Source organism: Eleutherodactylus coqui, chromosome 11 (genome assembly GCF_035609145.1).
Source record: "Eleutherodactylus coqui strain aEleCoq1 chromosome 11, aEleCoq1.hap1, whole genome shotgun sequence".
In the NCBI taxonomy this organism is placed as follows: domain Eukaryota; kingdom Metazoa; phylum Chordata; class Amphibia; order Anura; family Eleutherodactylidae; genus Eleutherodactylus; species Eleutherodactylus coqui.
In genome coordinates, this window is record NC_089847.1 from 26,105,366 (window position 1) to 26,127,379 (window position 22,014).

Consider the following 22,014-nt stretch of genomic DNA (forward strand, 5'->3'; position numbering starts at 1 on the left):
AAGAGCAGCTCCCCCCCATAGTGAACACTGCCAGGAGGAATAAAAGAGCAGTACACCTAGTAGAGATTATTGCCAAGATGAATAACAGAGCAGCTCTCCTAGTGGTGATCACTGCCAGGAAGAACAACGGAGCAGCTCGCCTGCCATGCTCTCCTGTGCAGTAATAGACACCCTGGCACAGTCAGAACCTGGCAGCACATGCCAACCACTAGCACAGCCGCTGCCTACTGGGCGTATGGGCGGAGCTATGGTGCTGAGCCTCCTGGTGACGTCACAAAGAGCTTGGGCCGTGATTGGTGGGGATGCCGTTTACCTGCAGAGCGTCAGGCTCGGGGTTGCGCTGCGCGTCTCCGCGGTGAGGACCGGGCCCTGAGCAGCCCGGAGCGGGGAGAGGCGCAGCCGGGAGGGGGCGTGGCGCGGCTCAGACATCGCTGCCCGCATGATTGACAGGCGGGGGTCACTAGTACAGCGCTATGCCGTGTGGCCCCCAGCGCTAGTCCCGGAGCCCCCGGCATGAGAGCGGCGGACGACATGGATGGCTTCGAGGCGGAGGCGTCTACAGCCTCCATGGTGTCCGGGGCCAGCAGCCCGTACCAGCCCACCACCGAGCCCGTGCGGCAGAACCGGGGCTGGAGGGGCATCCAGTGCGACGGCGACTACGTGCGATCCCTGCCCGGGGGGCTCAAGTGCAGCCAAGTGGTGAGTGCGGGGGGCAGCCGCAGGGGGCGCTGCGGAGCTGCTGCTGGGGTAGAACTGTGCGGGAGGTGCTGAGTATATACTGGAGGGGGAAGAGGGGGGTGTATATATTGATGGGGGGGGGGGATTATATACTACAGTGTGTGTGTGTGTGTGTGTGTGTGTGTGTATGTACTGATGGGGGGGGGGGGGGCTGTATACTACAGTGTGTATATACCGATGGCGGGGTATTATATACTGATGGGGGGGGGGGGGGATTATATACCACAGTGTGTGTATATACTGATGGGGGGGGGGGATTATGTACTACAGTGCGTATATACTCATGGGGGGGCTGTATACTACAGTGTGTCTATATACCGATTTGGGGGGGATTATATACTACAGTGTGTATATACTGATGGGGGGCTGTATACTACAATGCGTATATACTCATGGGGGGGCTGTATACTACAGTGTGTATATAATGGGGGGGATTATGTACTACAGTGTGTATATACTGATGGGGGGCTGTATACTAGAGTGCGTATATACTCATGGGGGGGATTATATACTACAGTGTGTATATACTGATGGGGGGGATTATATACTACAGTGTGTATATACTGATGGGGGGAATTATATACTACAGTGTGTATATACTGATGGGGGGGATTATATACTGATGGGGGGGATTATATGTGTATGCAGTGTGTATATATCGATATGGGGGGAGAATTATATACTACAGTGTGTGTATATAGTGAAGAGGGGGGGACTGTATATACTGATGGGGGGGATTATATACTACAGTGTGTGTGTGTGTATATATACCGATGGGGGGGGGGGGCTGTATACTACAGTGTGTATATACAGATGGGGGGATTATGTACTACAGTGTGTGTATATACTGATGGGGGCTGTATACTGCAGTGTGTATATACTGATGGGGGCTGTATACTACAGTGTGTGTATATACTGATGGGGAGATTATATACTACAGTGTGTGTATATACTGATGGGGGGGAATTATATACTGATGGGGGGATTATATACTACAGTGTGTGTATATACTGATGGGCTGTATACTACAGTGCGTATATACTCATGGGGGGGGCTGTATACTACAGTGTGTGTATATACAGATGGGGAGATTACTACAGTGTGTATATACTGATGGGGGGGGGCTGTATACTACAGTGTGTGTATATACAGATGGGGGAATTATATACTGATGGGGGGGATTATATACTACAGTGTGTATATATCGATGGGGGGGGGAATTATATACTACAGTGTGTATATAGTGAAGAGGGGGGGGGGACTGTATACTACAGTGTGTGTGTGTATATAGTGATGGGGGGGATTATATACTACAGTGTGTATATACTGATGGGGGATTATGTACTACAGTGTGTGTGTGTATATACTGATGGGGGCTGTATACTGCAGTGCGTATATACTCATGGGGGGGCTGTATACTACAGTGCGTATATACTCATGGGGGGGAGCTGTATACTACAGTGCGTATATACTCATGGGGGGGCTGTATACTACAGTGCACTACTACAGTGTGTGTATATACTGATGGGGGGGGATTATATACTACAGTGTGTATATACTGATGGGGGAGGGATTATATACTACAGTGTGTATATACTGATGGGGGAGGGATTATATACTACAGTGTGTGTATATACCGATGGGGGGGGGGGGGCTGTATACTACAGTGTGTGTATATACCGATGGGGGGGGGGGGCTGTATACTACAGTGTGTGTATATACCGATGGGGGGGGGGGGGGCTGTATACTACAGTGTGTGTATATACCGATGGGGGGGGGGGGCTGTATACTACAGTGTGTGTATATACCGATGGGGGGGAATTATATACTGATGGGAGATTATATACTACAGTGTGTATATATCGATGGGGGGGGGGGGGAGAATTATATACTACAGTGTGTGTGGGGGGGGATTATGTACTACAGTGTGTATATACAGATGGGGGGGAATTATATACTGATGGGAGATTATATACTACAGTGTGTATATATCGATGGGGGGGGGGGAGAATTATATACTACAGTGTGTGTGGGGGGGGATTATGTACTACAGTGTGTATATACTGATGGGGGGGATTATATACTACTACAGTGTGTATATACTGATGGGGGAGGGATTATATACTACAGTGTGTGTGTGTGGGGGGGGATTATGTACTACAGTGTGTATATACTGATGGGGGGGATTATATACTACTACAGTGTGTATATACTGATGGGGGAGGGATTATATACTACAGTGTGTGTGTGTGGGGGGGGATTATGTACTACAGTGTGTATACTAATGGGGAGGGAAATTATACTACAGTGTGTATATACTGATGGGGGGGATTATATACTACTACAGTGTGTGTATATACTGATGGGGGGGATTATATACTACAGTGTGTATATACTGATGGGGGAGGGATTATATACTACAGTGTGTGTATATACTGATGGGGAGATTATATACTACAGTGTGTATATACTGATGGGGAGATTATATACTACAGTGTGTATACAGATGGGGGGGAATTATATACTACAGTGTGTATATAGTGAAGAGGGGGGGGGGGACTGTATACTACAGTGTGTATATAGTGATGGGGGAGATTATATACTACAGTGTGTATATATCGATGGGGGGGGAGAATTATATACTACAGTGTGTGTGTGGGGGGGGGGGGGATTATGTACTACAGTGTGTATACTAATGGGGAGGGAAATTATATACTACAGTGTGTATATACTGATGGGGGGATTATATACTACTACAGTGTGTGTGTATATACTGATGGGGGGGGGGCTGTATACTACAGTGTGTATATACTGATGGGGGGGGATTATATACTACAGTGTGTATATACTGATGGGGGAGGGATTATATACTACAGTGTGTATATACTGATGGGGGAGGGATTATATACTACAGTGTGTATATACTGATGGGGGGGGGGGGGCTGTATACTACAGTGTGTGTATATACCGATGGGGGGGGGGGGGGCTGTATACTACAGTGTGTGTATATACCGATGGGGGGCTGTATACTACAGTGTGTGTATATACCGATTGGGGGGGGGGCGGGGCTGTATACTACAGTGTGTGTATATACCGATGGGGGGGGGGGGGGGCTGTATACTACTGTGTGTGTGTGTGTGTGTGTGTGTGTGTGTGTGTGTGTGTGTGTGTGTGTGTGTGTGTGTGTGTGTGTGTGTGTGTGTGTGTGTGTGTGTGTGTGTGTGTGTGTGTGTGTGTGTGGGGGGGGGGGGGGTGTTATGTACTACAGTGTGTGTATATACAGATGGGGGGGAATTATATACTGATGGGAGATTATATACTACAGTGTGTATATATCGATGGGGGGGGGGGGAGAATTATATACTACAGTGTGTGTGTGGGGGGATTATGTACTACAGTGTGTATACTAATGGGGAGGGAAATTATATACTACAGTGTGTATATACTGATGGGGGGGATTATATACTACAGTGTGTATATACTGATGGGGGAGGGATTATATACTACAGTGTGTGTATATACTGATGGGGAGATTATATACTACAGTGTGTATATACTGATGGGGAGATTATATACTACAGTGTGTATACAGATGGGGGGGAATTATATACTACAGTGTGTATATAGTGAAGAGGGGGGGGGGACTGTATACTACAGTGTGTATATAGTGATGGGGGAGATTATATACTACAGTGTGTATATATCGATGGGGGGGGGGGGGGAGAATTATATACTACAGTGTGTGTGTGTGTGTGTGTGTGTGGGATTATGTACTACAGTGTGTATACTAATGGGGAGGGAAATTATATACTACAGTGTGTATATACTGATGGGGGGATTATATACTACAGTGTGTATATACTGATGGGGGAGGGATTATATACTACAGTGTGTATATACTGATGGGGAGATTATATACTACAGTGTGTATACAGATGGGGGGGAATTATATACTACAGTGTGTATATAGTGAAGAGGGGGGGGACTGTATACTACAGTGTGTATATAGTGATGGGGGAGATTATATACTACAGTGTGTATATACTGATGGGGGATTATGTACTACAGTGTGTATATATCGATGGGGGGGGGGAGAATTATATACTACTGTGTGTGTGTGTGTGGGGGGGGGGGGATTATGTACTACAGTGTGTATACTAATGGGGAGGGAAATTATATACTACAGTGTGTATATACTGATGGGGGATTATATACTACTACAGTGTGTGTGTGTATACTGATGGGGGGGATTATATACTACTACAGTGTGTGTATATACTGATGGGGGGGGGGGCTGTATACTACAGTGTGTGTATATTGATGGGGGGGGCTGTATACTACAGTGTGTATATACTGATGGGGGAGGGATTATATACTACAGTGTGTATATACTGATGGGGGAGGGATTATATACTACAGTGTGTATATACTGATGGGGGAGGGATTATATACTACAGTGTGTATATACTGATGGGGGGATTATATACTACTACAGTGTGTGTATATACTGATGGGGGGGATTATATACTACTACAGTGTGTGTATATACTGATGGGGGGGGGCTGTATACTACAGTGTGTGTATATTGATGGGGGGGGCTGTATACTACAGTGTGTATATACTGATGGGGGAGGGATTATATACTACAGTGTGTATATACTGATGGGGGATTATATACTACTACAGTGTGTGTGTATACTGATGGGGGGATTATATACTACTACAGTGTGTGTATATACTGATGGGGGGGGGCTGTATAATACAGTGTGTGTATATTGATGGGGGGGATTATATACTACAGTGTGTATATACTGATGGGGGAGGGATTATATACTACAGTGTGTATATACTGATGGGGGAGGGATTATATACTACAGTGTGTGTATATACTGATGGGGAGATTATATACTACAGTGTGTATATACTGATGGGGAGATTATATACTACAGTGTGTATATACTGATGGGGAGATTATATACTAGTGTGTGTATATACTGATGGGGAGATTATATACTACAGTGTGTATACAGATGGGGGGGAATTATATACTACAGTGTGTATATAGTGAAGAGGGGGGGGGGGGACTGTATACTACAGTGTGCATATAGTGATGGGGGGGATTATATACTACAGTGTGTGTGTGTGTGTGTGTGTGTGTGTGTGTGTGTGTGTGTGTGTGTGTGTGCATACTGATGAAGGGCTGTATACTACAGTGCGTATATACTCATGGGGGGGGGGCTGTATACTACAGTGTGTGTATATACCGATTGGGGGGGGGGGCTGTATACTACAGTGTGTATATACTGATGGGGGGGCTGTATACTACAGTGTGTGTATATACTGATGGGAGATTATATACTACAGTGTGTATACTGATGGGGAGGGAAATTATATACTACAGTGTGTATATACCGATTGGGGGTTATTATATACTACTGTGTGTGTACTGATGGGGGGGGGGGGGAATTATATACTACAGTGTGTGTGTGTGTGTGTGTGTGTGTGTGTATATACTGATGGGGGGGGGCTGTATAATACAGTGTGTGTGTATATACACTGATAGGGGGCTGTATAATACAGTGTGTGTATATACTGATGGGGGGGGAATTATATACTACAGTGTGGATATACTGATGGGGGGAATTATATACTACTGTGTGTATATACTGGTGGGGGGGATTATATACGTGTGTGTGTGTGTGTGTGTGTATACTGATGGGGGGGATTATATACCACAGTGTGTGTATATACTGATGGGGGGGATTATATACTACAGTGTGTGTGTATATACTGATGGGGGGGGATTATATACTACAGTGTGTGTATATACTGATTGTGTGTGTGTATAATTGCTGATGGTGGGTTTATATAATACAGTGTGTATTACTTTCTATAGTCTCTTAAAAAAGCGACAAAGCACATGTATAGTCAGGAGGATGAGCTGTGACCTCCTCTACTATACCTGTGTGGCAGCAGTGCCTGTACCTCCTAGTGGTAGATCCATGTAACAGCATCACACAGACTGAGGAACTGCCTACTGTAGCAGATGAGCAGGTAACTTCCAGGTAGATCTGAAGATCACATGACCAGGTGGTAAGGAATAACTAACCGGGGTAACCTATCTCATATCTGTCTATCTCCAGCTCTTTAGCTTCCCCTCCCCCACCCTTTCCTAATATCAGGATCCGTGGTTCAGCAGATGATTTGCATTCTGACCTCTGTATTTGAATAGACCTGCTGCTTACACGCAGCTGCCTGACATTATGCATTCAGAGAGAGTAACCTGTGCCGGCTCCTGTGACCACTCTTGCACCTTGGGCGGGCCCCTGTGTCCCTTCGGCAGGTGACCCTGGAGTGGCGGCTCTGCTGTCGCTCTTCTTCTCGTGTCACCTGTCAGCTTGTATTCGCTGCTGATTAGAACGCTGTTGACACAACATGGCGGCTTGCGCTGCGTGCAGACGAACGAACATCATTCAAACAAGTGCAAGCGAACAATAATCGGTCTAAACGCGAGCGAACGACCAACAAGATTGGCGCACTCTGCGGTCGTCCGAACCCTGAAGGGAAATAACGGATTCTCAGTGATCTGCCGGTCCAATCGGGTTAACTAGTGCGATCGCATTAGCCGTGACGTCACTCGCTTGTTGAAGCGAGAATCGGCGCCTCTAGAAGGGTTGTTACGATGTGACGGGTCTGTACAGAAGAAGTCGGTCAGATCGCCTTACTGGGGGCCAAAGTTTAGTTTAAGTTAACTTTAAGAAGTCGTCGCATTCTTTCTCAGTGACGGGTCTGGGAAAGATGGGAACAGCTTAATGACAAGTCCTGCAATGTGTCGCGCTTGGTTCTGGTTCTGTATCTATGGTACAAGCTTGATTCTGGTGCTGTATCTACATTACAAGCTTGGCTCTGTATCTACATAACAAGCTTGGTTTTGGTGCTGTATTTATGGTACGAGCTGGGTTCTGTTGCTGCATCTACCTAATTAGCCTGGTTCTGTATCTACATAACAAGCTTGGTTTTGGTGCTGTATTTATGGTACGAGCTTGGTTCTGTTGCTGCATCTACCTAATTAGCCTGGTTCTGTATCTACATAACGAACGTGGTTCTGGTGCTGTATTTACGTAACAAGTTTGATTCTGGTGCTGTATCTATGGTACGAGCTTGGTTCTGGTGCTGTATCTATTCCCCGAGATAATTTGGTGTGGGTATGCTGTTGTCTGTAATACACAAGCAGAATACAGGCAGACTGCCTATCGGTTATATATATAAACTAGCTGATATACCCGGCTTTGCCCGAGTTAATTTGGTACTGGTGTTTACCTGGTGTTCACACGTCGTGGTTACTTTAGAGATACCGGGAAAAAAATATGTTCACCATTTTGCATGGTTCTCTGCGTTACCCAGGAAATACCACGTGGAGGCAACCATGCGACGTTTCCTTTATATAAAATGACATCAGGAAGTGAGAGAATTAGATTACGTACATAAAATTTGGCCGCTAATTCTTTTGCACTTAGAATTGAATAATCCGGTTGGGACCCATTAACTTTTCCTATTTTGGACATAATTTATGCTCGTGCCAAATTTCATGTTTCTATGACATCGGGAAGTTGGAGAATTAGTGGCGAGTCAGTGAGGGCTTTCGTCTTTATAGATAAATGGATGGATGGATGTACATTTTCTTTTGTGGGAGGGGAGAACAAGAAAACCCAAACCTCTGCACAGGATGCCATCTGATCTGAGGCTGGCACCGCTGGTTGTCACCCAACGTTCCCAGATGTTAACATAAATATACAGTCAAAATGGCTGAAGGAGGAGAGCACAGGGAGACGGGGCAGTGGCATGGCATCTTCATCAGCGAGCAGCGTCAGACTGTTACTACTGTGGACCCTTCTGGCGGCGGTTGCCATGTAGTCCTTAAAGGGGTTTTCAGGGAAATACTATTGATGACCGATTCCACAGAATAGGTCATCCATAGTTGATCAGCTGGGGTCTGAGGCTCAGAAACCCACTGATCAGCTGAGCGGGTGCATGCTGTCAGCGATGCAAATAGAGCTGTCGGAGCAGAAACAGTGGAAGTCTCTGCGCCAACCTCTGTGTAGTGGCCGGTGCCTGTAACTGCAGGCACAGCTCACGTTGATTCCAATGAGCTGATCGGTCGGGGTGCCGAGCAACTGACCCCGGCCTATTCCCCTGGAGAACCCCCTTAACTCAGTAGTATTTGGATATGTAAGATTTCATCACGTCGGATTCTGCATAAATAAGTCTTTTAGAATCTGAAGATGAGAAGGAGAGGAGGGAGATGCAGCTGCAGGCTGTGCCTGAGACTGGTGCTGCGAGAGGGAGGGAGGAGCATCCGACCTCTCAGCACACGCCTCCAGACCAGCAGCCCACCAGTACAGTCAGTCACCTTACTGCGGTACGTGGTGCAGCACCGTCTGTGTCTTGTACCTCGGGGCTAAACTGCAGTATCAGTAACACCCATGTGGAGGCGCTATCACTGCAACCTCTGAATTCACATTACTGCTGTGGATTGCCTTTTTTGTTGCTCCTTCCTGGAGTTCTGGATCCGTCTAATTAACGGACTATGCTGGCGTCTGTCCCGCCGTCTGTCAGGTTCCTAGATAGAATGGCGCAGGACTTTCTGCGCGGTAAATCTGTACAGTTTCCGTGGGTAAAAAAAAAATCTACAGTTATTGTTGCAAATTTTCTGTGAAAAATGCGTAACTCCGCGCAAAACTTCCTTTGCAGAAGTCTGCAGCGACCGGCGGGGATTTCACCCGCCGCGTTGAAGTCTATGGCAGAAAGCCCCAAATTTCAGCAGCACTGTGCACCGCAGATCAATTCCTGTACTGGTTTAAGCGTGTGAACATTTGCGCTGTGGGGGGCATCGGGCGTTGGATATTTGCGTGCGCACGTAAAAGAAAAAACGCAGCGATGCTCTCAGCCATTGAAGGGACCAAGAAGTTTAAATGAGGTGTGCGTTTTTGTTTTTTTTTTTCTCCCTGTGCGTTCCCCAGGACATTGGCGCTGGGCAGCCGTTCGGCGTGGCTGGTAGTACGGGTAGCGCTGTAGCTCCCGCTGGTCACATGGTGCGGTTCTTCCGGACCAGATGGAAGTGTTCTCTCGCTGTGATGGGGTGAGGTGTTGATTCTGGCGCGCGCTCGTATTTAGATTGCTCTTGTGAACTCTCTTGCCCTTCGTAAAGGTCAGAATCTGCACGTGGCGCGGCATTCCTGCAATGTCTAACCATCAATGGGCCGTAGATTAACACTTTCCCGGGCTGCAAGGAGCTCACAACTACAGCAAATTATCAGGGATTGTGCGCATAAAAGCCGCGGCCAACGGTCCCTTCACCGCGAGAACTCTGACCAGTCAGCAGTCAGAATGTGAGTCTGGGGTCAGTGAGCTGCGAGTAAGCCCCGCAGCGGGCGCTGCTAGAGGGGGAGTCTCCGGGACTTGTAGTTCTACACCTTAGGCCCCATCGTTGTGCTGCTTGTACGGCGTCTTGGAGGTCAAGCGCTGCCTTCTATAATGGAATATTAATGTCTTATCCAGAGGGGGGGGGGCCAGAGGACCCCTTCAGCCCATTCTCGCTACCGGCCGTTGTTTTTTTTTTTTCTTTTTATCTTTCCGTCAATGTAGCAGTCTGCGGGATTTTAATTTAAGTTTTGCGGGTTGTATTTTTCATCGGCACCGTTTTACGTACCATCTAGTCGATTTGAAAAACTTTTTAAAAACTTTTCAAGTGAGGAGAAATGGGAAAAAAATGCAGTTGTGGAATTTTTTTTTTTTGGGGGGGGGGGGGATTTTGTTTTTATGAAGTTCACAGTGTAGTAAAAATCTCTATCTGTTGGTCATTACAATTATAGTGATGCCAGATTTATGTTTTTTCATGGTCCTTATTTAAAAAACAAACAAAAACCCTTTAACTTTTTTAATACTCTAGACTTCAGTGATACCAATTTTTTAAATTTTGTTTAATTTTTTGGTGCAACAACAGTAAAAAGTTTATCTTTTATTTTTATTTTTTTTTAAAAACGTTTTTTATTTTACTTTTTACATTTTATGTATTTTTTTTGTTCCCCATAGGGGACTTGAACTTGCAATTGTTTGATTGCTCATACAGTGTAATACATTATACTGTATTCTGACCAGCATTATACTGTATTCTGACCAGCAATCAACCATGGCAGCCCTGGGGGCCTTCAGAAGGCCCCACAGGTTACCCTGTCAACCCAACAGCACCTCGCGATCCCACGGGGGCATCTAGAAGGTAAAGCGCTGCGATCTGAGTTATGTCCAATTAAGGCATTTGCTGGTGAGTATGGGCTGTCAAAAGAGGCTAACAGCCGCCATGTATGAAACGGGCATGGCTCCCGGGCACACTCTATGCAGATACCCCGTGTGCGCAGCTAAAGAGCATGTTCACCATAGGATGGGTGATCCATGTCAGATCAGTGGGGGTCCGACCATTCTCCATGTAGTGCTTGGTCTTCTGCATGGCTGACCACCTGTAATGGCCATCATTGGCGCACCTCTGCAGAGGCCGAGAAGCAGCTGGATCTGCGCTGTGTTTCATCCTCTCTGCGCCTGTCGGGACACGCTGGGAGTTGTAGTTTGCCAACAGCTGTAGAGCTGCAGGTTTTGGATGACTGGTTCTGCTTGTATGATGAGCTCCTCTATGTAGAAGCTGTGACAGGTGTCTGAAGGTAAGTATGCCAGGTGGTGGCATCCTCCCTGCCAAGTGCCTTACCGGATTACAGCCCTGGAGTACATTAGGCGCCCACCTCTCCAGGGTTCTGGGCACCGAGCTCTTCTGCTGTAGCGTCTTACTGTTGACTTGGTGTGATGAGTAGCTGTCCGTAGCGCCGGTGACAGGAAGCTGCTGTCTGGGCACTTGGGATAGAGACAAGTCAGCCGTCAATTCCCCAGCAGCTGGAGGAGGAACGCGCTCTCCGTTCCAGAAATACATGACTTGTGGTTGAACGAGGGGAAGAGCGGCGCAGACTGAGGAATGTGGAGTTGGATCCATCTCGGAGCCCAGACCCTGCTGCCTTCAGACTTCCAGAAGCAACAAATTATTCTTGAGCCCAGCGCCAGGACGGTCTGCGTGTACACATGTCACGGGCAAGAGTACGAATGTCAACAGCATCCGGGCGCTAGATGGGTCCTGGTGGTGGGGCGTGTAAGAGAGAAGGACAGATGGTCTTCCCTACCCACCGAATAGGTCATCAATGGTGGTCTGTAGCCCGTTGTTGGTGAAGCTGAGTTGGACATCGGAGTCGGAGCCGGAAGTGTTCTAGAAGGCTTCACTCCGTTGAAGTCAATAAGAATGAAGCCTTCTTCTAGCTTCAACCCCAATATGGACGTCTGGCTTGGCTGCAAGTTGGAGGATCCAATGACAGGGATACTAAGTGGTTGACCCTCACCAACCAACTATCTATGACCCATACTGATGATGGGTGTCCAATAAATGCCTGGAAAATGCTTTACGAGGACGATACACATAAAGGCAAAGTTGGCCGAACCAGCTATTTGGGCAGATGACTTCCCAGAGAGGCGATGGAAAGAAGAATTGGGCATATTGAATTTCAATATTGAATGTCCAATCCTTGGTTCTCACCGGAGATTGGCACCACGGGTGTCCGGCAGCACCTCTTCCTCCTCTTCTCTCCATTGAAACCCCTCCACCCTGCTCACCACCGCAACTCACCTGTCACCCGCACCGGCAGCCGAATCTTAAGAGCCGAGCGGGCAGGTACTCTCATAAGGCACTACCTGCTCATCTCTATTGACTACACTATTGTTTCATCCAAAAAGGATGGAATCCACGAGTAATCGAGAGGCCAAAGTTTGTCCCTTTTTGGTCTCCGTTTGCCTCATTAAAGTCTCTAATTCTGTTTTCAAGATTGTTTTTGGCTATTTATATGGCATCTTGGGTTGGAAAGGATCAATGAAGCTCACGCTCACGACCTGAAGATTGTGAGTTCAATCCCCGCCTGGTCCAGGTAGCCGGCTCAAGGTTAACTCAGCCTTCCATTCTTCCGAGTTCGGTAAAATGAGCACCCAGCTTGGTGGGGGGTAGTAATTACCTGAAAGAGCTGCGGAATAATTTGACGCTGGACAAATCACGACCGTCTGCCTAGGATTGCGTTATCTAATGCAGGCGGGCACGGGTGGAAATTCTGCTGGAAATCCCTCTGCGGAATTTCCGGCCATGTGCAGGGGTCATCCCCAGGACTCTTACTATCTATGCGCTGGAAGCAGATAGCGCTGTTTGTATTGCAGTGGCCCGGTCCAGTACTGCAGGCACAGCTATTACTAAATGTAATGGGAGCCGTGCCTATAGTACCAATCCAGGTCACTGCAATGTTGACATAGCGCGATCTGCTTCCAGTGCTGTCCGCACTGACAGCGGGCCTGGCAATCAACTGATTGGTGGGGATCTTGAGTGGCGGACGCATTGCAGTAGCACCGGCCCCATTGAAAGAACTCCACTATCCTCTGCTGTGACAGCCATGCCGGGGGATTCCTTCATCCCTGGAGTGATGTGAGGCTGTTTTCACGTGAAACCACCTCGCCTCCACGGGGCTTTCACGTGGTGAGTAGCGCGACATGGGGCGGGATTCACGGCTAGATATCGTCCTCCACAGTGTGAAGGAGCCCTTAGGCCGTTTTCACACAGGCAAAGAAAACGCAGAATTATGAAACCCACGCTTACAATTTTCTCGCGGCGATATCGCGATCGCCTGTGTGAAACTACCCTAAGATCTGCTTTTTTTTTCCCCTCTGAAATGGCGCCGCTCTCTGGGTGGTGTCTGGTATTGCAGCTCAGCCCCATAAATGACTGGAATATCTTGGAGATGGAGCGCCTCGAGAAGCCATTTTTCCTGCTGCATGAACCTCTGTTGTAAAGCCATATCCTCTGTATTTTGGCGCCACGGATGCGTTTACATTGGCATCGAGAGCGGCTGCTTACTTAACCTTCTATTTCTAAAGAGACAACAGAGTATGGAGGGCGCCCGCCGCGGATCGTGTTACCGGAGCACGAGGAGCAAAGTCTAAAAACTGTCCAAAAAAAACCTGTTGCCCCTAGCAACCAATCGGAGGTCAGCTTTTATTTTTGGCTGTTGAAAAATGAAACCTGCGTTTTGACTGGTTGCCAGGGGCAACAAGACAGGTTTTCTTTTACGTGGAGAGTTATGAAACCGAGTCTACCTTATCTAATTTGGATTTAAAAACTGTCACGACCCGCCATGTTGGTTGTGGCAACTCCACCCATTCAGGGAAAGCCTTGCTCCGCTGGTCTTCACGTCCTCTTCTCACCGTGGCTGCGATAAAATACAGACATAGAAGGACCGACTATCCCTGGAGGACGCAGCCCGCACTTGGCACCACCCCCTCTGCCATCTTGGATTCTGAGCTCTGGCTCACCTCACAGGTGGCAGCACAGCTCGGACCTCGGACCCGGCACCCTTGCCACCCTCCAAGGTAGGAAGCTTCACGCTGAAGAGGTGGAAGAAGGGATAGACCTCCATAGCCATGTTAGGCCGCATTCACACGGGCGAGAAAATGGTGTGACATCTCACAACGCACACATATGAACCCCACTCTTCTGACTGGTGCCATATTGCATGAGGGAGATTCCCCCTCCCAAACCCTCCTGCATTGCATACGGGGAAAAAAAATCGCAGCACATCTCATCTTCGTTCGTTCTCTCGGAACGCCTTGCCTGTTGTTTTCAATAGTGACAGAAAGCAACTCCACGCCGTGCTGTTCTCTGGGCCAGTGCGCTTGTGCACAGAGGATTTCTGCAGGAAGCAGACAGTGCCGTTCCCACTGCAGTGGCCAGGTTTGGTAGTACGCTTAAAGTTCCCATTGAAATGAATTAGATGTTTGCGTGTAACACCAAGCCTGGCCACTACTGTAAAGAATGGAGCTGTCTGTTTCCTGCAAAAATCCGCTCAATATAGGAACCGCTGATCAGTAGGGTCCTGGGTGGCAAAGCCCAGCGTTTTGCTGTGGGGTTTTCAACCACATCAATTCTGCGCCCTTACTGACTATCTGGGTATACTATGGACACATGAGAATTGCACCTGATGGCAGCGCACTACTGCTTTTATAACCGTCTGTGGCTCCTATAAGTTTACGTGTTGGAGGTTGTAGTTTTGCCGCAGTGAGTGGGGGGGCAGTGCGTCATACACCCCCATAGTATATGGGTATGGTACGTGGCACCATTTCCCATCACCCTGCGCCTGGTAAGTCATTCATCCCCTTCCTTGCCGGGTGTGAGGTAATCCCTTCACCTCCTCCTGTATGGAGCCGTACCCCGTATATTCTATATGTTCTGCCCGTTACTTCCCGCTTTAGCAGACGTGTCTGTGGATGGATGGCGGGGGAGTCTGGTCGCTCCGCACTGATTTATCCCTTCTGACACTCCAAAAGGGAAATATTAACTTCTCGCTTCCTTCATCGGGGAACCTTAATTCTTTGTGATGGAGACTCCTTGGGGAGGTCTCGCTCTGAGAGGCAGACCATATATTATTAAGGAGGAGTGCGAAGGAAGATATTTACTCCTTCTTCCTGGAGAGCTCTAGGGTTGCATTCATTAGAACTTTTCGGTTTCTTCCCCTTCTGGTCGGGGGGGTTGGGCGGTGGGGGGGGGGGGTGGGTGACTCTTGCTTGAATGTCTTGTGGATTACCTAACTGCAATTGAAGAGACGTTGGAGCACCTTGGAAGAAGTGTTGCACATAACCTGTCATGTTGCTGCAATTTCTTGGACGCCATAGAAGTCCTACCAGTTCTGAGGATGGCGATCAGTTTAGGGTTTATTCGTATTTGGGGGGTTGAGGCAGGAGTTGGGGGGTGGGTGGTCATGTACTAGCTGTGTAGCGTCTTGCATTTCTCTGTATGTGCACACAAGCCTTATGTGAAGTCATTTTTGTCTTTTGCCGCCCTAGGTCCTGGCTCTCCTTGCTTTCATCTGCATTGAGACTATAATGGAGTGTGCGCCTTGCGAAGGCTTGTATTTCTTCGAGTTTGTCAGCTGCAGCGCTTTCGTGGTGACCGGCGTGCTGCTGCTCATGTTCAGCTTGGCCCTGCACGAACGAGTCCCTCACATCAACTGGGTCCTGACGGTAAGTCCTTGGTGAACATCTCATGCTGGCGTCTTCGGTGCAGGTTTCAGTTCTTCAGACTTTTTTGTACTTCTCTAGTGGCCATAGTCGGGATCTTAAAGCGACCCTCCAGTTTTGGGACAAGATTCTGTTTTTATTACCTAGACTTGTTCCTCTCTGCCGCCCCGCCGATCCGATGGTTTGAGGTTCTGTTCAAGATGGCTGCAACAATCTTCTCGCTACCCAATGCACAATGTTCACCGCTCTCTAATTGGCCAGTGCTGATCATATGAGCAGCTCTGGCCAATCGGAGAGCAAGTATAGTGTAGTTAGTAGTCTAACACCACTAATGGACTGTGAGGGATTAGATAGTCTGAAGATTGTGTCGGCCATTTTGAACAACCCAAAAGCGGACCAAGAACCAGCAGATCAGAGGCACGGCAGAGAACGGCAACTGCAGGTAATATACCCACCTTCCCCTCTGGTCCAGGGACCTAAAACCAGTGGGTCTCTTTACTATTCTTGATTACCGGGGTAGTTTGGGCAACTAAAAACCTCTAATAATCCGGCACTGGACTAACACGTGTTTGCATTTAAGAAGCTTAAACTGTTCTGCATTAAGAAGTTGGTGCCAAACTCTGTTGAAAACTTCCAACTCCTCTGCCCTTCCTGCTTGCCAAGTTTGGCCATTTTAATGATAGAACTAGAAGGTTTGGTAGGGGATGAATGACTGATTTTTCTTTCCCTTCCTCAAGATGGCGGCCTGTCAACTCCATTAACTCTGTGTATTCCATGAGCTCTTTCTTGGGTGCCCAATTAGGGGACTCTGCCCTTTTATTGTAGGGACGCCAACTACAGATGAGCGAGTATACTCGCTAAGGCTCATTACTCGAGCGAGTAGTGCCTTAGCCAAATATCTCCCCGCTCGTCTCTAAAGATTCGGGGGCCGGCGCGGGTGACAGGTGAGTTCCGGCGCTGAGCAGGGTGGAGTGGGGGGGGGGGGGGGGGGGGGGGAGAGAGATCTCCCCTCCGTTCCTCCCCGCTCTCCCCCGCCGCTCCCCGCCCCTCGCCGGGCCCTCGAATCTTTAGAGACGAGCGGGGAGATACTCGGCTAAGGCACTACTCGCTCGAGTAATGTGCCTTAGCGAGTATACTCGCTCATCTCTACTGCCAACCCCTTTAAGTAGATGGGTAACGTTCTTGCAGAACCTGCTAGAAGACTGGTTGAACAAGTTGGACGGTCTTTGAAAGGATTTGCATCCCAAAGGTGGAGGAATTCTGAATTCGGTACCTTAACCGGGACCCTCAGTAAGGGCGCGTTCACCCGTAGCGGACTCTAATTCGGATCTGCAGCTGATTTCACCTTTTCTAAAGTCTGCAGCAGATCCGGAAATCCGTACCATTTGCGCTCCGTGTGAACGCACCCCAATATCTGTAGCGGTGATACATCTGGCATCATTTATTGGCACTTTCTCAGCCAATCAAAATTCGGCTTTAATTTCTAAACTGCTATAGAAACATAATTGGTTGGTTGCGACGGGCAGCACGTCTTTTTAACCCCTTAGCGCCACAGGGCATAGATGCACATCCTGGGTGCGTGGGGTTTGTAGGGAGCCGGATCAGGAGGCCAGCTGGCTCCATACACAACATTTTTGTAAGCGGTCTGTGACAGCCGGCATCCGGCTGCAAAAGCCACGAACGGGGTTCACACGGATTGCGACTGTTAACCCTTTAAATGCTGCAGCCAGAGGTCTCAAATGCAATTGCATTTTTTTCTTCATTCTTCTTTCTTTCCACTTAGTTTTAAAAAGTTTTTCAGCATTCTTTGAAAGTGGGAAGTAGAAAACAAAAAAATGGATGTGTTTTTGCAGCAAGAGGGTTGAGGAGCGGGCCGGCCGTCTCAGGAAATCTGCTGACTTGTCTTTTAATTTTCATTGTCAGCTGAGCGTGCCGCGGCCGGCGCCTGTGATGTGGGCAGCGTTCACATGCTTGCAGCGAAGCATCTGTGTAATCTTCCTGTCGCCTGTGGAAGGACATGGCGTCTTCGGGAGGGGCAGGGGGTTCTCTACGCAGCACTTGGCTTCCATTTCTGCCCCCGTCTCCTCGGTGGATGAGCGAACGCATATCCTCTCAGTCGTAAACCGTGGCGCTCTCTGAGGAGCTCGGAGGGATTTATTGTCCCGGCCTGCTAATGAATATAATGGAAGGCATGCGCCGGCTTCCTGACGGGCCTCTCCTGTAGATAACTGAGCCCAGGAGTGGGAGCCACAGGCGGCCGCCGTTTTAATGATGTGTGAAAAAGGATTTGGTTGTGTAACAGGTTTTCACAGTCGTATTATACGTTCCTGAAGAAGCGGCAAGCTCCATCGGAGGCGCTAGTATACCCGGAGATGCTGGTATGCCCAGAGGCACTAGTATACCCGGAGGCGCTGGTATGCCCAGAGGCGCTAGTATACCCGTGTACTCCTGTAGAAGGCGATTGAGCTTGTGGACCTTCACGTAAAACCTCCTGCTGCCCGGTAGGCACCCCCCACAGACAACAGTGTAGAAGTATGTGATGCCCGCTGCGATCCATTATGGCTGTGGATGTTGGCCTGCAGACATCAGAGGGCTCATCAACCACAGCAGACCCATTTTTACATCTAGGTACATACACCCGAACGATCACTGCATTAGGAACAGTTGGCACGTAACCTCTTGTGGTCAATAAGGTGGTACAACGTGGTGGGCACATCACCATCTCTCTGATAATGTGCTGAACTCTCCTCTGCGCAGGCAACATTTGGCAGTCGGGGGTAAACGTGGTGACTTTGACTATGGGCCGATTGTTGGTAGCCCGGAGGTGTGGTGCCAGTATTTCTGAAACGGTTGACTTGTTGACTGTTCCTGGAATCGAGTGTACCACGTCTGTCTGAACCACGGACAGACCTTCACCAGAAGACCACACAGTGGCAGCCACGTGTGGTTGATCCGAGGGGTGATTGTTGGGTGGTACATGTGGTAATTCAGCAACGATGTGCCACGATGGACCAGCTGATCCAACTGTACAACAGCGGGGAAGGTAGACAGATTTCCACCATGACAATGTGGTGAACCTTGCGTCAACTGGGGTTCAGTAGCTGAAGACCAACAAGGATGCCTCTGATGCTCTGTATCAACGACGATAAGGCCTTGGATGGGCCCACAAAAAGACGTCAATTGACCTTGGACACAAGGCAGAAAGTTGTCTGGAGTGACGAGTCATGTTTAAATACAGATGGCCGGGTCTGCATCTGACGTAAATGGCATGAAGCCGTGTCCCATGGGAGCACTATTGGGGTTCAACAGGCCGGTGGTGGTGGTGTCCTGGTCTGGAGAGCATTTTCCTGGCATGATCTTGGACCGTTGGTCAGCATACCATAATCCTTGAATGGTGAACACTACAGGGTCCTGCTGGCTGAATATCTGTACCCATATCTTCAGGACGTTTTCCCCAACCATAGTGCCGTTTTTCAACAGGACAACGCTCCATGTCGTCCAGCTCTGATCACTGGAGTGGTTAGAGGAACACGACCATGAATTCTCCACATGGCCTCTAAACTCGTTGGACTGTAACCCCATTGACCTGTATGGAATGCTGGAATAGGCTGTGGGATCTGCCCTCGGAGCTGCTACAGCGGGCATGAGTTGAGTCGAGCATGGTAAATGTTTGACCCCTCATGGAATCTATTTCCTTCTGTCTGACTGCCCCACAATCTCCTAAAAAGGTGGTCCAACCAGTGATTGAGTAGGTGGTCCTAATGCAGTGATCCTAATGGTGGTCCTAATCCTTCTTTAGACCCGACCCTACACATCAGACTGACATGTAACACTGAAATCCCACAGTCTCCACAGGGATGGATAGTGGAAATATCCCCTCCCTCCTGCTCTATAGACATGGACGCTCAGGAACAAGGTTAACTCTTTGTGCTCAGAGCAAAATGTCACTTTTTTCAATGCTGTATTTTCAGTTGATTAGGCTGCCCCACAATTTTTGATCCTTTTTATTCTTGGGGCTTTTTAAAAAATTGGAGTAGATACAAATTTTTATTTTTTTAATTTATTTACTTTTTTTAAAAGTTAATGGGGACAGAGGTTAGCAGGGAACACTTTTTTTCTATGTGTTCCCTGCTGTCCCCACATACCACTAGATCACTGTTAGAAGGGATCTGTAGGACCAGACATGCAGAGCAGATGCACATGGCCTCCTCTCCACATGCTTGCCAGCCCTGGTAGGCAGAGGGACTCCCTATGATGTCATTCCTAACGGCGCAGGTATTCCCTAGCAGCCATCGAATTGGAAAGTGGCGCTTTCACTTTTCTGAAATTCCGCTCAGACTTATCACATGCTGCAGGAATCTCTGTGATTGGCGGATCCTTGCAGCTCCGGAGCGGTCACAATGGGAAGAGGTCCCGATGTTACTGGGACTGCTGATCGCTCCCGTGCTGCAGGGACCTGCCGATTGTGGCGTATCCGCGACATGGGATGGTTTGAACTAGAACTAACTGGTTCTGATCTGCGTGCCGTTACCAGGCGCTGAACCAGTCACGTACCGGAACTTCTATCTAGAGGCCATATATATTTACGTGCGGCAGTCGGGAAGGGGTTGTTGGCCGACCGGTACTAATGGCTCTGCACGATGGCTGCTGTGTAGTCCTGCATTGCTGATTTGCTGAATATGCCTTCGCAGTAAAATATGTCCTAAGCACGCATATAAAAATCGTGACCGAAACAGAGCCGTCCGCGCACCGGCGCTGTAATGTCCTGACCGATGACTATGATACGGTTCTGACCACCGCACGGACAAATTCCAGCACGGGATGAATTGTCGCTGGCGCCCTGCCCCTGCCACGTTTGCCCACGTCCTGCGTTGGACGCTGCGTCACGGTTATAAATAATGGCGCGCTCATTGTCTCCTCTGTGTTTTTGTTCTTAGGATTTGGTGAACACTGGGCTGAGCGCTCTGTTTTTCTTCATTGCCTCTGTAATTTTGGCATCGCTGAACCACAGATCTGGGGCGGAAATTTCTGCAGCGGTAAGAAAAAAAAAAAATCAGTTTCTGAAGTTTTTCCAGTGAAAAGACAAAAAAAAAAAAGGAATGTGCATTAACCCTTCCTGCGCCGCATCGCCTGATCTCAATGATTTTTAGTATGGGGTTTTCTGTACATTAATTAAACCTTATTAACCTCCAGCCGGGTAATAGCGGCTCTCTGGTATCACCCGTGCTCGTCAATCACACATTGTGCAGCTGCTCTTCGTCATGTGGCCGTACAAGTCTGAAGGGCTGAAATGTAAGAAAGTTTTTTAAAAAATTGCAGATTTTGGCCCGCAGTAGACAGAATGATATTTAATTAGACTTTAGTCCATTAATAGTTAACTCCACTCTGGAAGTATTCGGTTACTTGGCAACAGATGTTGAGCGCCTATCCAGCGCAACAGATGTTTTATGATGAGCGGAGCGCCGTGGTCTCTGCTGCCACCTAGTGGCTGTGTGAGTAACTGCCTGCAAGGATTCCATAGACACAGATGGATAGAACGGAACCACACTGATTGATTGGCCACTTTATTAGAGACATCCCATCTAGTCGTGCGTTGAGCCTCCTTTGGTCTTCAGCAATTCATTGGTGTCCTTGTGTAGATATCGTAGGACACGGTGAGCCAAGAAAACCTCCACTACTCCCACTTCGGGGTCTGATTTCCATAGAGGGAAGCTCCAGTCGTGAAAGGGACGACGTCTCCCTAATGAAGGGGCCATTTAGTGTAAATTGCTCAGTTTTAAAGGGATTGTCTGACCAAACTAACTGAATTTCTTTTGTTAATTTACGGACGGCCATAGATTAACTAAACAAATTTTCAATTACCTAAATTTTCTTTTACCCCTTTCCAATCCACTATCTGACGTCTAAAGACATTCTGATTGAAGGCTGTACAGCTCTGATGTCGGAAGACATCCGGCAGGGTATTCTTACTGTAGATTACTGGCCGCTCTGTTGTCGAAGGGGGTCTCTCTGGCATGTCACATACCGCAGTACTGGCTCTAGCCAGCAGATGGCGCCAATGTGTAATGGCAGAAAGAGAGAGCCCCCTAGGAAACCCTGAATCCAAAATTGGATTGCAAAGGGTTAATTCTTGGAAAT

General features: G+C 48.3%; 1 protein-coding gene across 1 annotated transcript in view; it reads left to right on the forward strand.

Moving 5' to 3' along the window:
* Positions 1-333: 333 nt before the first annotated feature.
* The window catches only part of CMTM4 (CKLF like MARVEL transmembrane domain containing 4), a 30,187-nt gene continuing 8,506 nt past the window's right edge, over positions 334-22,014 (forward strand). Inside the window, exons 1-3 of the mRNA XM_066583146.1 lie at positions 334-699; positions 15,703-15,879; positions 20,814-20,912. Coding sequence (XP_066439243.1) covers positions 514-699; positions 15,703-15,879; positions 20,814-20,912 — 462 coding nt within the window. The 5' untranslated portion in view covers positions 334-513. The remainder of the gene's footprint in view (positions 700-15,702; positions 15,880-20,813; positions 20,913-22,014) is intronic.